General features: G+C 37.5%; 1 protein-coding gene across 1 annotated transcript in view; it reads right to left on the minus strand.

Moving 5' to 3' along the window:
• SCOT (Succinyl-CoA:3-ketoacid CoA transferase) overlaps positions 1-13954 on the minus strand; it is a 210706-nt gene extending 196752 nt beyond the window's left edge. Inside the window, exon 1 of the mRNA XM_090408800.1 lies at positions 13641-13954. Coding sequence (XP_090264926.1) covers positions 13641-13742 — 102 coding nt within the window. The 5' untranslated portion in view covers positions 13743-13954. The remainder of the gene's footprint in view (positions 1-13640) is intronic.
• Positions 13955-14474: the final 520 nt, after the last annotated feature.

Here is a 14474-nt window from a genome sequence, read left to right on the forward strand (position 1 = left end):
GTAACAAGTGTGGTAAGAAAAGCAAAAGCAAATTATTAAAGAACATTAGTCATGCAGGCTAAAGAGAATCCCAAACAGTTTTTTCGATATGTTGCAAGTAAAAGAAAAAATGTATATGGCAGAATGATTTTAAAGAATGCTGATGGTAGGGAGGTAACCGAATCAGTTGATATAGTGGAATTACTGAGAAAGCACTTTGCAAGAGTATATCATCCAGTTGGTGCCATTGCAGAAATGAAAGAACCAACAGCTTATACGGGAATTGTGGTGAATGAAGTGGAGGTGCATAGTCTATTACAAAACCTCAATGTCAATACATCTGTGGGATTGGATGGTATACCAGCTTGTGTCATACATGAAGCGGCTAAAGAATTGTCAGTGCCCTTGACCATTTTGTTTAATTTGATTCTCGGGTCTGGGTTAGTCCCAAGGGGTGGAAAGCGGGGAAAATAGTTCCACTGCATAAAGGAGGATCCAATGTATGGAGGACAGCATGGTTTTGTGAAAGGTAGATCATGCCTCAGTAACTTGCTCACGTTTTATAACACAGTGACGGCTGAACTGGATAAGGATAATGGGTTTACAGTGATTCTACTGGACCTTGCTAAGGCCTTTGACAGGATAGCACATGGAATTCTAATCAGTAAACTGCAGCATATGTGGATGGATAGGAGGGTGGTGGAAAGAGAGATATCAGAGAGTGGATTATTCAGGAGTAGAGTCCAAAAGATGGCCTGTGACTAGTAATGTGCCATAGGGTTCTGTTCTTGGACCAATACTGTTTAATTTGTTCATTAACGATACATGAAAGAATCCGAGAGGAACTGTTCATTTGTTTGTTGATGATGCAAAGTTGGGTAGAGCAATAGTGAGTGCACAGGATGTCAAAATTTTGCAGGATGATTTGGATAGTTTGGAGGAATGGGCTAAAGAGAATGGATGCCAATTTAATGTGGCAAAATGTAAGGTTATGCATTTTGGGCTGAAAAGATTAGCAGCAGTATATCACATTGGTGGAACTGTACTCCAGGAGATTGACGAGGCCAGGGATTTGGGAGTGTTGGTGGATAGGGAGTTGAAGGTTAGGGGGCACATCGCAAAAGTGGCTAAATCAGCTCATCAAATCACTTGGTTGCTGAAAAATACTTTAACAAGCAGAGCCAAACAGGTTATTGTTCCTCTGTATTGAGCCTTGATAAGGCCCCATCTGGGCTACTGTGCCCAGATATGGGTGCCAGGGTTTTTTTTATGGATGGGGAGGAGGCGGAAAGGATCCAGAGACGAGTGACCAAGATGATAGCAGGTCTATGGAATGAACCTTATGAGAACAGGTTGAAGATTTGTATGTTGCAGAAATTGGTTGATAGATGGAAAAGGGGTGATATGATTGAGACATTCAAATTACTGAAGGGTTTCTATAAGATTAATTCAGAAGATATTTTTGAGAATAGGATTGGTGGTGGGAGGACTAGGGGCCATACACGGAAGCTGGGCAAGAGAGTGGTTAGCAAGGGGTGTTAGAGCTAGGTTTTTTACTTGGAGAGTGGTGAATGAGTGGAATAAGCTGCCAGAGTCTGTTGTGGGTTCTATGACTGTAAATGAGTTCAAGGCGAGGTATGATAGTTACTGTGTGAATGTTGAATAGTTGTTCTTGACATGACGTTAGCCTCCCTCATTGAGTCTATGGACTCCTTGGAGTTGCCTGTAATAATAATAATAATAATAAAACTGATATCAAAATTGGTGATGTTAATTTAGCTCTTTATTTTATGAAGATGTTATAATTCTGAATAAATCCAGTAAAAGTCTACAAGATTCCCTGACTAAATTGAATAACTGCTGTAATAAATGAAAATTAGCAATAAATAGATAATGAAAATACAAAGACAATGTATCCTGAATGGTGAACCTATAGAACAAATAAAACATTTCAGCTATTAAAAATGAGGATATTAGGAAAGAATTTGCCATTGTTAGCATTCAGGAATGTGTTAGCAGAGCTAATCTCAGGTGGTACTACATGAAAAAGTTACACCATTACTAACTTCCTATCAATAATGTTGGAGTCTTGACAGATTTGGAGCAAAATTGCTGATAGGAAGTTAGTAATGGTGTAACTTTTTCATGTAGTACTATCATAACATCCTTTACACTCCCTGAGGAATATATCAGGAATTTGATGATGATGAAAAGTGGTTTCCAGCATTTAACATAACTCTCATTATTTGCATTTTTATTTCACTATATAACTATGCTGTTTCCTATCCAAGATATGGAAGCTTCTGTACATACACATTTTTTTCTGTCCACTGTACTCCGTGATCATTTTGTGTCCTTTGGTGTATGTGGTATCTTTATGAATAACTTCTACTCAAGGCGCAGAAGTACAAATAAAGAAACAGATGTGATCCACAGAACTTAACGCAGATTCCTACCAGATGTGCTATTCCATAGCCAGAAGAATCTGAGTTAAATCCTATGGAGAAAACTCTCAAAACGAAGGTCATGTCTCAAGCTTTTAAGCTGATATAGTGCCATTGCTGTCTTACTATATGAGAAATTCCAAAGTGAAAAGGGAGATTGAAAACATCCTTACATGCTAAAAGGATGTCTGCAATTAGAAGTTGAAAATTGCAAGTCAGATTTCCATTAAGAGATTCTTGGAAAAGTATCCTTCAACCACCTATGAACCTTCAACTTCAGCGCCCCAACTAAATAAGACGTGGTTGCGAAACATTAATCTTGAAAATAAAGAACTACTTCATTCTTTGTTTAATGCATACTGAATATTTTATTTACTACTCTTAAGCCTTAATATGCATGAATAATATGTGCATTTTTGATAAAATAAATCTTGAAAGATTGGAATCTTGCTCATTTAGAAACTCAACCTCTATTATTCCATGTTATGAGCCTTCCGTTTCACACATTTTCAATATACATGCCACTTCTAAAGAATGCAAACCCCACATATAACGAGAGTTACTTTACTCGTACAGCAAATAAATGTTACTAAAAATGGGGCAAGGGAACCTTATTCTAGATTAAGTGAAAAACAAAGGATTCTAAGTTTGGCATTTTCTATGTCACTTATGTATGTTGGTGAATTGAATGTAAAAGTGTCTTTTTTTTTTTTTTTAAATTTCGTATGGATTCTGGCTTGTTTTGTTGTTTTTGTTGAAATTTGTTTGTGAGAGAAGTTTATTTTAATTGGAGTGACAGATGCTATTATTGTTTGTTGTATGTTTCATTATTATTTATTAATTAGATGAAAGAATCGGAATGGGACATGCAATGTAACAAGATAAATCCCTTGACCTGATGACAGGGAATGACCAACTGTAAAAACTTGATGTAGCTTAAAAATATCAAAGTGCTTTACATCGATTTTTTACATAGGTCAAGTCCCATGAGAACTGTAAATAACCTTGTTTGTTTCTATGTATATTTTGCAAAATATTGATATAGTTAACCCTGTGGGAAGTGAATGTATTTGCTGTTTTAATGTCAAAAACAAAGGCAATGCTTTCCCATCGGGGAACTTTGTATATAGTTGTGTGTAAGAGCGCAGGAGAAGTTGTTAACTAGTTTTGTACATAAGAGTTGCTTACAAGCTCTGCGCTAACACCTTTAAAGATAGTATCTAAGAGTGGCGCTAGGTTTAGAGAAGTTTCCGCGGCCCAAAAGGAGAAGCAAAGCATCAAAGAGGTCCATTAGTTTTAGAGACAAGTTTCTGTGCCCAGGAACTTGTCTCTAAAGATTGAAAAAACAATCAAGAGATTGCACGGAGGAGAACAAATAGCGAGTTAAACTAAAAGGAGGATGAAAGAGTCATGCTGAATTCTTCGGGGTTACTACCCTTAGTGCAAGGCCCTGAGATCGCAAAATAAAAGGGGACTGAGCGGAGCATAAGGGGCTTCCAGACGTCAAGAGGTCAGAACTAGAGGCAGTTGGAACCAGAGCGGAAGTGAGCTGAGACTATATGTAGAGTCAGAATCAGAGAGTGGCGGCAAAGAACGAGGAAAAGCAAGGCCCCAGTTACACAGAGGAGAGCCAAGATCCAAGTGCCAAGAGAGCAAAGGCGAAGCGCTATTACTGAAAAGAGCCAGAGCCAGTTGGCAGCAATTACAGTCATTGGTGGGGGCAGTTAGAAGTAGAGGTTCCCAAAGTAAGGATCCAGAGGAGAATTTGCCCGTATGCTGAAACTTTTTATATGTGCTATTTGAGTACTGCAGATTGCAGTCCATAAGCCAGCTAATATCTCGATGTGATACTGCTGAAGCAAGATACTCCTCAGGGAAGCCTAAGACTCGAGATGAAAGAAAAGCCATAAAGACTTTAGTAAAAGACTCTTGACTGAATGTGTGATACAGAGCCTCTGTAAGTTTTGTTTTATATATCGTTTTGTATATTTTCTCTTATAATCTAAGAGATATATTGTATACAGACTGTAAAGAGTTAGTTTATTAGTAATTAGAAGTGTCCATAAGAGAGTCAATTGCATGTTAGAAGTTGATATAAGATCTGTAAAAATAACTTAACAGAGAGTTAGCTAACCTCTGCGAGTAAACTAGAAGTTTAATAAGTTGAATTTGTAAGCAGAGAGTAAATAAGTGTTTGAGTTAAAGAGATTATTTAGTGTTGAAGTGAAAGGGTTCTAATTTTATGCTAAAGATTTTTAGATGGGTAGAGAAAGCAATCTTCCTGTCGTTTGATACATGTATATTTCATATTAATGTAAATAAATGTGTTTTAATTATTTGTTGAAAGCGTACTGCCTGATCCTTTATTTTACAACACTGCACTGTTCCAAAATAAAACAGACTTGTGAGTGGGAAACAATTAAGGCAATAAAAGCGCAGTTTAGTTACTTACGAACCACGACTGTTAATATAAACTTTGTTTACAGAATTTCACTCGTAAGAGAGAGAGATCTACCTGACGTTTTATTCAGTCTTATGTCGATATGGATAAACTGATGGCGCTTAAGAACACTGAAAATAAATTTTCAGTGTTCTTAAGCATACGGCTAGTAAATACGGAAGGTGGAAAAACATAGTACGCAGTAGAGCAAGTGAGAAAGGTTAAGAGAGAAAAAGCGCATTAGAGTAAAGCATTAAAGAATTAGGAATAGAATAAAGATAGAAGAGTAAAGATAAAGATATATTAGTACATATAAGAAAATCAAACATACGTTTACACAACCTCCATGCCATAATGTGCAAATTTGTCCCACTGATCATGTATGTTCAGCAAAATTAGATATTTCCCCAACATGAAAGATGCTGCTCCAAGTTTTTAGAAGTTTTTTCCCAGTTGGTTAAGCTATAATAAATTTAGTTTAATGCTTTATCCAAGTGTAAGCAAACAAATTTTGATTCTGAAGTACCTTCAGGACTGAGGCAACTCGTGATAAAGGTGGACTAAGCACTCATCACTTGTCTTAGTATCTCCCATAATGCAAAGCACATTTCCTTGCAGACATGTATAATGCTATGCATTAAGAGAAGGACCACTACCTAGACTGGTTTTGACCTTTATTGTCTAACCAAGTGAAAAACTTAGTATTCCAACTTAGTATCACCACCTCTGCATCTGGCTCCCACTGACAAGACCTCAATAAAAGTCGAAACTGGTCTAGGTAGTGGCCCTTCCCTTAATGCATAGCATTATACATGTCCGCAAGGAGATGTGCTTTGTATTATGGGAGATACTAAGACAAGTGATGAGAGCTTTAGTACACCTTTACCACGAGTTGCCTCAGTCCGGAAGATACTTCAGGCGCAAACTTTGTTTGCTTACACTTGGATGGATAAAGAATTAAATTAAATTTATTATATGCTGCACGTTTGTTTATAATACTGAATGCTTAAGGAAAAAAAAAAAAAAAAAAAGGGCTACAATCAGATTAAAAGCTTTTATGGAAGTATTTTACATTTCACATTGTACAATCTTGATGTGTAGCCAAAGCAGCAAAAGATAAAGACAAGTGAACGTATGTAATAAGTTGTATAATAAATGGTAAAATGAAAATTAGGAACAAAAGATGAAAGTGGTAGGATTAAAAAGAGAAGCTGATGTGAAAGTGAAGATAACATCAGGGAAGAAATGGCATAGAAGATGTGCGATTTGATGGTGCATTCTGTGGACGTGTGGAGTGAGTTTGATGGGCGAAAGGATCTATATAAGATGGATGGCTTGCATTTGAATGGTTATGGTGTAAGAAGACTTGAGAAAGTGTTGCTGAATGTAGTGGATGTGCAAATTCAGGGAAACTAGATTCGTTAAGGGGGGGGGGGAGTAGATATACAGTCCTTAGGGAGGCAGTTGAATGTAAGAATGAATATAATATGCTAGAGCAAATAAGGACAACAAACCAGAGTGGGATAGTTAATATAAGGCATCAAGGTAGGGTTGGGGCTAATGGGGGTCTTAAATTCATGTACACTAATACTAGGAGTATTAGGAACAAGAAGGAAGAGTTTTTGGCCATGGTTGGCACTTCCAGACCACAGGTTATTGGTATTAGTGAAACATGGCTGACTGTAGATGATATAGCTAGTGGGATTGAATGTGATGGGTATAGTGTGTTCAGGAATGACAGAGAGAATAAAATGGGGGAGGAGTATTGTTGATGATAGCTGATGAGCTACAGCCAAGGAGAATAGAAGTTGAATTGCAGGATAGAGAAAAGAGCACATTTGAGGCCATTTGGTGTGAGATTGTGGCTAGCAGAACTAAATATACAATTGGGTGCTGCTATAGACCAGGTGATGGAAAAGATGGTGGTGACAGTATGCACAAGCAAATAGAAGAAATGAGTGGAAGGAGGGTGATTATTATGGGAGATTTCAACTATGGTCGCATTGATTGGAGTGAGGAGAGGACACACGGGAGGAAGGAATTGGATTTTATGCGGTTATTAAAGGATAACTATCTGCGACAGCATGTAATGGAAAATACTAGGGGTCAGAGAGTGCTTGACCTAGTAATTACATCTGAGGATTTGGCTGTAACAAATATGACCACATTGCCACCAATCGGTGAGAGTGATCATAGGGTCTTGACTTGGGAGGTGGCTAAAGGTGTAGAATTTTCAATTAAGACAGGGTACATGTGGAATTATCGGGCTGGAAAGTATGACAAGCTTAGGAGTTTGATTGGCTCAGTGCCATGGCATGTACAACTGCAAGGACTAGAAGTTGATAGTGCATGGGAGGTGGTTAAGAAGTGCTTGCATGAAGCAATGGCTGACTGTATACCTAGAGTCCGAATAATAAATCAAGTAGGGGTTAAATGGATGAATAACACCATTAAGCTTGAGCTGCAAAAAAAGAAACAACTATGGAGGGAATTTAAGGAGAAAGGTGACCGGCAGGCACATGAACGGTATAAAGCACAGGCCAGAAGGGTGACAAGTGTGGTAAGAAAAGCAAAATAGGGTTACGAAAGAACATTGGCCATGCGGGCTAAAGAGAATCCTAAACAGTTTTTTAGATATGTAGCAAGTAAAAGGAAAAATGTACATGGCAGAATGATTTTAAAGAATGCCGATGATAGGGAGGTAACTGAATCAGTTGAGATAGCTGAGTTGCTGAGTGAGCACTTTGCAAGAATATATCATCCAGGTGGCGACATTGCAGAAACGAATAAACCAGTAGATTATATGGGAATTGTGAATGAAGTGGAGGTGAGTAGTCTATTGCATGACCTCAATGTCAATACATCTATGGGGTTGGATGGTACCAGCTCGTGTAGTACGAGAAGCAGCTAATGAATTGTCAGTACTCTTGACCATTTTGTTTAATTTGAGTCTCGGGTGGAAGGAGGGGAAAATAGTTCCACTGCATAAAGGTGGTTCCAAGACCGCTGTTGTAAATTACCGACCGATTAGCATATCAGGAATCATTGTCAAGGTCTTAGAGAAATTAGTCAAGAAAAGAATACAGGATTGGATAGATGAAAATGGGATACTGTATAGGGGACAACATGGTTTTGTGAAGGGTAGATCATGCCTCAGTAACTTGCTCACATTTTATAACACAGTGACAGCTGAACTGGATAGGGGTAATGGGTTTACAGTGATACTACTGGACCTTGCCAAGGCCTTTGACAGGATACCACATGGAACCCTAATCAGTAAACTGGAGCAGATGGGGATAGATATAGGGTTGGTAAGATGGATAGGAGGGTGGTGGAAGGAGAGATACCAGAGAGTGGTTTATTCAGGAGCGGAGTCAAAAAGACGTCTTGTGACTAGTGGAGTGCCGCAGGGCTCTGTTCTTGGACCACTGCTTTTCAATTTGTTCATCAATGATATTGGAAAGGATTTGAAAGGAAGTGTTCACTTGTTTGCTGATGATGCAAAGTTGGGTAGAGCAATTGTGAGTGCACAGGATGTCAAAATTTTACAGGATGATTTGGATAGTTTGGAGGACTGGGCTAGGAAAAATGGATGCCAGTTTAATGTGGCAAAGTGTAAGGTTATGCACTTTGGGGTGAAAAGAATAGCAGCAGTATATCGCATAGGTGGAACCGTACTCCAGGAGATTGATGAGGCCAGGGATTTGTGAGTGCTAGTGGATAGGGAGTTGAAGTTTAGGGGGCACATTGCAAAAGTAACTAAAACAGCTCACCAAATCACTTGGCTTATGAAAAATACTTGAACATGCAGAGACAAACAAGTTGTTGTTCCTCTGTATCGAGCCTTGATAAGACCCCATCTGGACTTCTGTGCCCAGTTATGGGCACCAGGGTTTCTTCGTGATGGGGAGGAAGTGGAGAGGGTCCAGAGACGAGTGACCAAGATGATAGCAGGTCTGTGGAATGAACCTTATGAGAATAGGTTGAGGATTTGTGGGTTGCAGAAATTGGACGATAGGCGAAGGAGGGGTAATATGATTGAGACATTCAAATTACTGAAGGGTTTTTATAAGATTGATCCAGAAGATATTTTTGAAAATATGGCTGGTGGTGGGAGGACTAGGGGCCATGCATGGAAGCTGGGCAAGAGCGTGGTTGACTAGGGTGTTAGAGCTAGGTTTTTTACTTGGAGAGTGGTGAATGAGTGGAATAAGCTTCCAGAGTCTGTTGTGGGTACCACGACCGTGAATGAGTTCAAGGCAAGATATGATAGATACTGTGTGAATGTTGAATAGTTGTTCCAGACATGATGTTAGGGCCTCCCTCAATGAGTCTGTCGACTCCTTGGAGTTTCCCGGAACAATAATAATAATAATAATAATTCCTTCCTTACAGGCAATGAAATATTGACATAAAGGCATTGCTTATACTGTGATATTATTAGAATGAAGAGGATATGAAAAGATTATTCATATGATTTCTGCATACTTAAAAAGACAAAAGAGAAATGGATTTGCCATGTCTTTCTGTTAAACCATGTATGCTGGCAAAGATAATAAGAATAATTATAAAGGAGGAAAAACGGCATGTAGCATAAACGTTGCTATTGAAATTAAAATTTTCTTTCCTGCTGAAAAACAAGAAAGACGATATAAAAATTTGCCAATACCACATCACTTTTTCTTAGTTATCATAAATGGTGAATTCAGTCAGTGAGATAACAGAAAATATTATTTACATGGCCACTCCAAGGAGTCAGACTATTCATGAGAGACCCACTATCCATTAACACAATATCTATCATACATCTTAAACCTAGTTACTGTTGGGGCACTTAACTACCTCTGGCAATCCATTGTGCTCAATCACCACACTCCAAGAAAAGAACCTAGTCAGCACTCCCTTACTAACCACATTCTTAAACAGCTTCGAAGTGTGACTCCTTGTTTACCCCTACTCCCCATGTAATGAAAAATTTCTTCTGTATCAATCTTACAGTATCCCTTTAGTAACTTATGAGTTTCTATCATATCCCCCTCTCATCTGCCTGTCAGCCAAACTCTGCAACCCACACACCCTCAATCTATCCTTATAGGGAACATTCCACAGACTTGTCAATAGCTTGGTCACTCGTCTTTGAATCTTCTCCAAAACTTCCTGATCCCCAAGAAACACAGATGACCAAATCTGTGAACAGTAGTCAACATGTGACCGAATCATAGCCTTATAAAGAGGGATAATAATCTCCCTAGCTTTACTTCAATGTGCTCCTCAGCATTCAAGTAATCCTAAGCTCTTTTGCCAAACTCTTGTAATATGTCCTCTGAATTTCAAATCTCTATCCACCATCACCCCCAGATCCTTAGCCTCATCAATTTATATATAAAGTATCATATAGTATCATCAATATGATATGAAGTGTGTAATCTTTTTCATCTTGAAGTGCATTACCTCGCATTTTACAACAGTGAATTGACAACCACTGTCCTTTGCCCACACTGCCAATTTATTTAAATCATCTTGTAGATATCTACATCACCTTTATCAACTATTGCCCTCCCTAGTTTTGCATCATTGGCAAACTGAATAATCCCTTCATATCTTCTAGTACAGAGCCCTGGGGCACTCTGCTAGTAACCATCATTTGTCTTGATTCCACTCCACCATACATAATCCTATGAGGATGTCTATCAGCAACCCATCTTGCCTCCATCCATGCCACCAGACTCATATTCGTTCCCATTTGCTCCAACTTACGTAACAGTTTTCATTGTGGTATTCTGTCAAATGCCTTCAAATTCCAGCAGTATCATATATAAAATGTGAATAAATTACTGAGACAGGACCTATCTTTTAAAAAGCCATTCTGCTTCCTATAAAGTATCATATTTCTATCCACCTATTCTTCAATTTTACTTTTAACCAACTTTTTCAATACTTTAACCAACACTCCAGAGATATTAATTGATCTAATTTGCTTCTGTCTTGGAGTCACCTTTACTTAATGGAACTATCTTACCCTCTTTCCACTCCTCCCTTGGAACCTTATCCGAGCTAAGATTTTGATTAAACAAATTTGTCAGAGGCAGTGCTAATTAACTTGCACATTCTTTAGCACATGGGCAGACATACCTCCAGGCCCACTGATATTATGAGTACCTCAAGTTGATCTATCTCAATGCTCACAACATCCAGTATATCATCCAATTCATCACCTGGATGATATTATACCCTTGCAAAGTGATCTCTTAATAACTGAACTATTTCTTCTGCTTCACTTACTTTCCTACCATCAGCACTGCATCAAGTTATCTTTCCATAATCATTCTTTCTATTACTTGCTACAGTGAGAAAAGCTCTTCTGAATTTAGTTTGGCCTGTCTAACTAATTTTCTCTTGAAATCTGATTTAGGCTTTCTTACCATACTAGTTACCCTTCTTGCTTGTGCTTTATACTGCTCATGAACATGCTGATCACCCTGCCAGTAGCGCACTCAGGATTTAATCTTTGAGGGGGCCGAGCGCTCAGGATTTAACCTTTGGGGGGAGGGGGGGCACCAGTTGAGTAGACAATTTGCGAATACACACTACGCATCGCATACGACCTATGACTGAGCATCTGCAGCGATCGCTAATTCATAAGTAGTATAGCAATAGAAGACACGACACAACAAATAAAAAAAATGAATTTTAATTAGGAAAAGATTTTTGGAAAATTTTCTAGCATTTTTTCCTTTTCTTTGGGGGTGCCCAGGTCCCTTGTCCCCCCCCTCTGGGTGCGCCACTGCACCCTGCTATTTATATTCCTTCCAAAATCCACAATGCTTTCTTTCTTTTCTTTTTTTTTTGCAGCTCCTATATTGCAAGTCTTCCACTTAATCCCTACTCAGTTTAACCTCTTGACCCTGGATATGCATTCTGATACTGCCTCACTCAAACAATTCTTGACCACTTCCCATACACTAATGACATTCATTCCATGTAGTTTCTTATACTATGGCACTGCTACAAGTTGCTTCCTAAGTTTATCATAATCACCAGCTTTGTAGCTCTGCATAAAAACCCTTTCTTGACTTTAATTTCCACATGTTGAGTAACTTCCCAGGACAAGACTGCATGGTCACTTTCTCCAATCGGAGGTAGAGTTGCTGCTGCAGTTATAGATAGCTCTTCTGATGCTATTACCAGATCCAACACTTTCCAATCCCTGGTCCCTACCATCACGTGCTTCAGGTAATTATCCCTTAGTAATTGTATAAATTCCATTTCCATTTTGCCATGTGCCCTTTCTTCCTTCCAATCTGTATCATCATAGTTGAAGTCTCCCATGATAATTGTGCAGCCTGCACTCATTGTGCTAATCTGCTGATGCATGTCATCCACATTTTCTTCGAAATCCCCTGGTCTATAAAAGCAACCAACAATATATTTTGTCCTGTTGGCTCTCACCCGATATGATCTCAAATGAATCATTTCCATCAGACCTACAATCTTCCTTAACTTCTATTTTTGTTGGTTAAAGTTCTTTAGCTATCATTAATAATAATACTCCTCCTCCTGCCCTATTTCTTCTATCTTCTATGAAGATGCAATATCCAAAGATACAACATTTTATTTCTGTAACTGCATCATTCTTTGGCAACCAGGTCTCGCTGATGGCAATAATTTTTGGACAAGTTGAGCTGACCAATGCTAAAAACTCCTCTCCTTTATTTTTGATACTTCAGGCATTTGCATACATGCATTTCAACATCTGCTTGGGCTCACAGTTACCCTTACATAATGTCATTGCCTGCCCATCTCCATTTGAAACCTGAGGATGGGTAGGTAATATTCCATATGCTTACTGAACAACACTTTCTCCAAGCACCTAACTCCAAAACCATTTAAGTGCAGTCCGTCGGATATATACAGGTCATTATATCCATTAGATTCACTCCACACATCTATAAACTGCACAGCTACTCCTGCACAATCTTCTCATTTGCAATCATGGTCCTTCTCAACTCCAGCCTATCATACCAAGGAAGCTGACTCACAATCCTTTCTTACTCTTCATTTTTGCTTCTTGTAACAACTCTTTCATATCTTCTCTCGTATATTTCTCATCTTTCAAATTATTTGTACCTGCCAAAATAATAATTTGTTCACTTCTTTCTTCTGCAAACCTAAAGCTTCACACCTGGAAACACATGCTTTCATCATTAAGTATACCTCTCATCATCAAATCCCCACACAATACTATCTCTCTCTCTCTCTCTTTTCTTTTTCCCCAGTTTCTGGCACTTTTATGTTTTTCCCATTCACTCTTTCTTTCATTCTCCATCCTTCTGCCAGTTGAGTGGGAACACTAATAAAAAGGCATAAAACTTTGATCATGATCTGCTGAAACAAATACAATAAAGGATCTTTGCTTGCTCCTCCCCAACAAAATCAATGTCTGTTGTATTTCTATTAAAATATTTCTTGTCAACATCTTTCAGTATTTCTTTTACTATTACACGACGACCACTAGAACGAATCAATTTATTTATTACTTGCTATTAAATTACTTATTACCACTTAACTATTACTTCCCACACAAGTATTTCTTAGACTTAATTGGTTAGAGATCCGATTTTGTTTGTGTTGGGTGCATATTCTAATGTGATAATTGTTTTGCTCATAACAAAACAATTATCACATTAGAGTAAAATAATCACTGCTTGTTTTTAGCCCGAATATCTAACGCAATTCATCAGTTGTTAAATTAAAACGTATATGACATTAATTCATACCTTCTTAAAAGGTGAGGAATACTGCTGGAAACTGCAACAATCTACGACCGGTCTCAAAATGCGAAATACTAATTTGGAATAAGACCAACAAGATGAAGCCATCTTTCCTCCGCTTACAAAAAATTCGAACGTCACACTCTAATTGAACATTCACTCGAAATAGCGCATACACCCTCACTCAACAAGCATACAATGGAAACATGTCTTGTGTAGCAGAAATATGAATAACTGTTAATGGTGTAATATAACGCAGCTGGAAGGAAAAGGCTGCAATGATGAGGATCGCTTTCCTAAACTTCCTTCCAAACACTGGTATTTCAAACTGATGAACGCACGTAAAAAGAAACCTAATAATGTAAGCATGATATAAACGCAAACAAATATTTATTATTATTATTATACTTTCATAGAATTAAAAGAAGACTCATGGCAGAATGAGGTAAAAATACGTTATTTATCTATTTAATAAATAAATACATAAATATTTTATATTTATATTATGTATTTAAATATAACATTATTATTATTATTATTATTATTATTATTATTATTATTATTATTATTATTATTATTATTATTATTATTATTATATTTTCACAGAATTAAAAGAAGACTCATCGCAGAATGAGATAAAAAAAGAATTATTTATATATTTAATAAATAAATACATAAAATTTTACATTTATATTATGTATTTAAATAATAATAATAATAATAATAATAATAATAATAATAATAATAATAATAATATTACTACTACTACTACTACTACTACTACTACTATATCCAGTTAACAGAATTGATAATTAAAGAGTAACAATAATGAAGAAATAG

This window comes from Typopeltis vanoorti, chromosome 19, assembly GCF_054136105.1.
Source record: "Typopeltis vanoorti isolate ZY-2024b chromosome 19, IOZ_Tvanoo_1.0, whole genome shotgun sequence".
Lineage (NCBI taxonomy): Eukaryota > Metazoa > Arthropoda > Arachnida > Uropygi > Thelyphonidae > Typopeltis > Typopeltis vanoorti.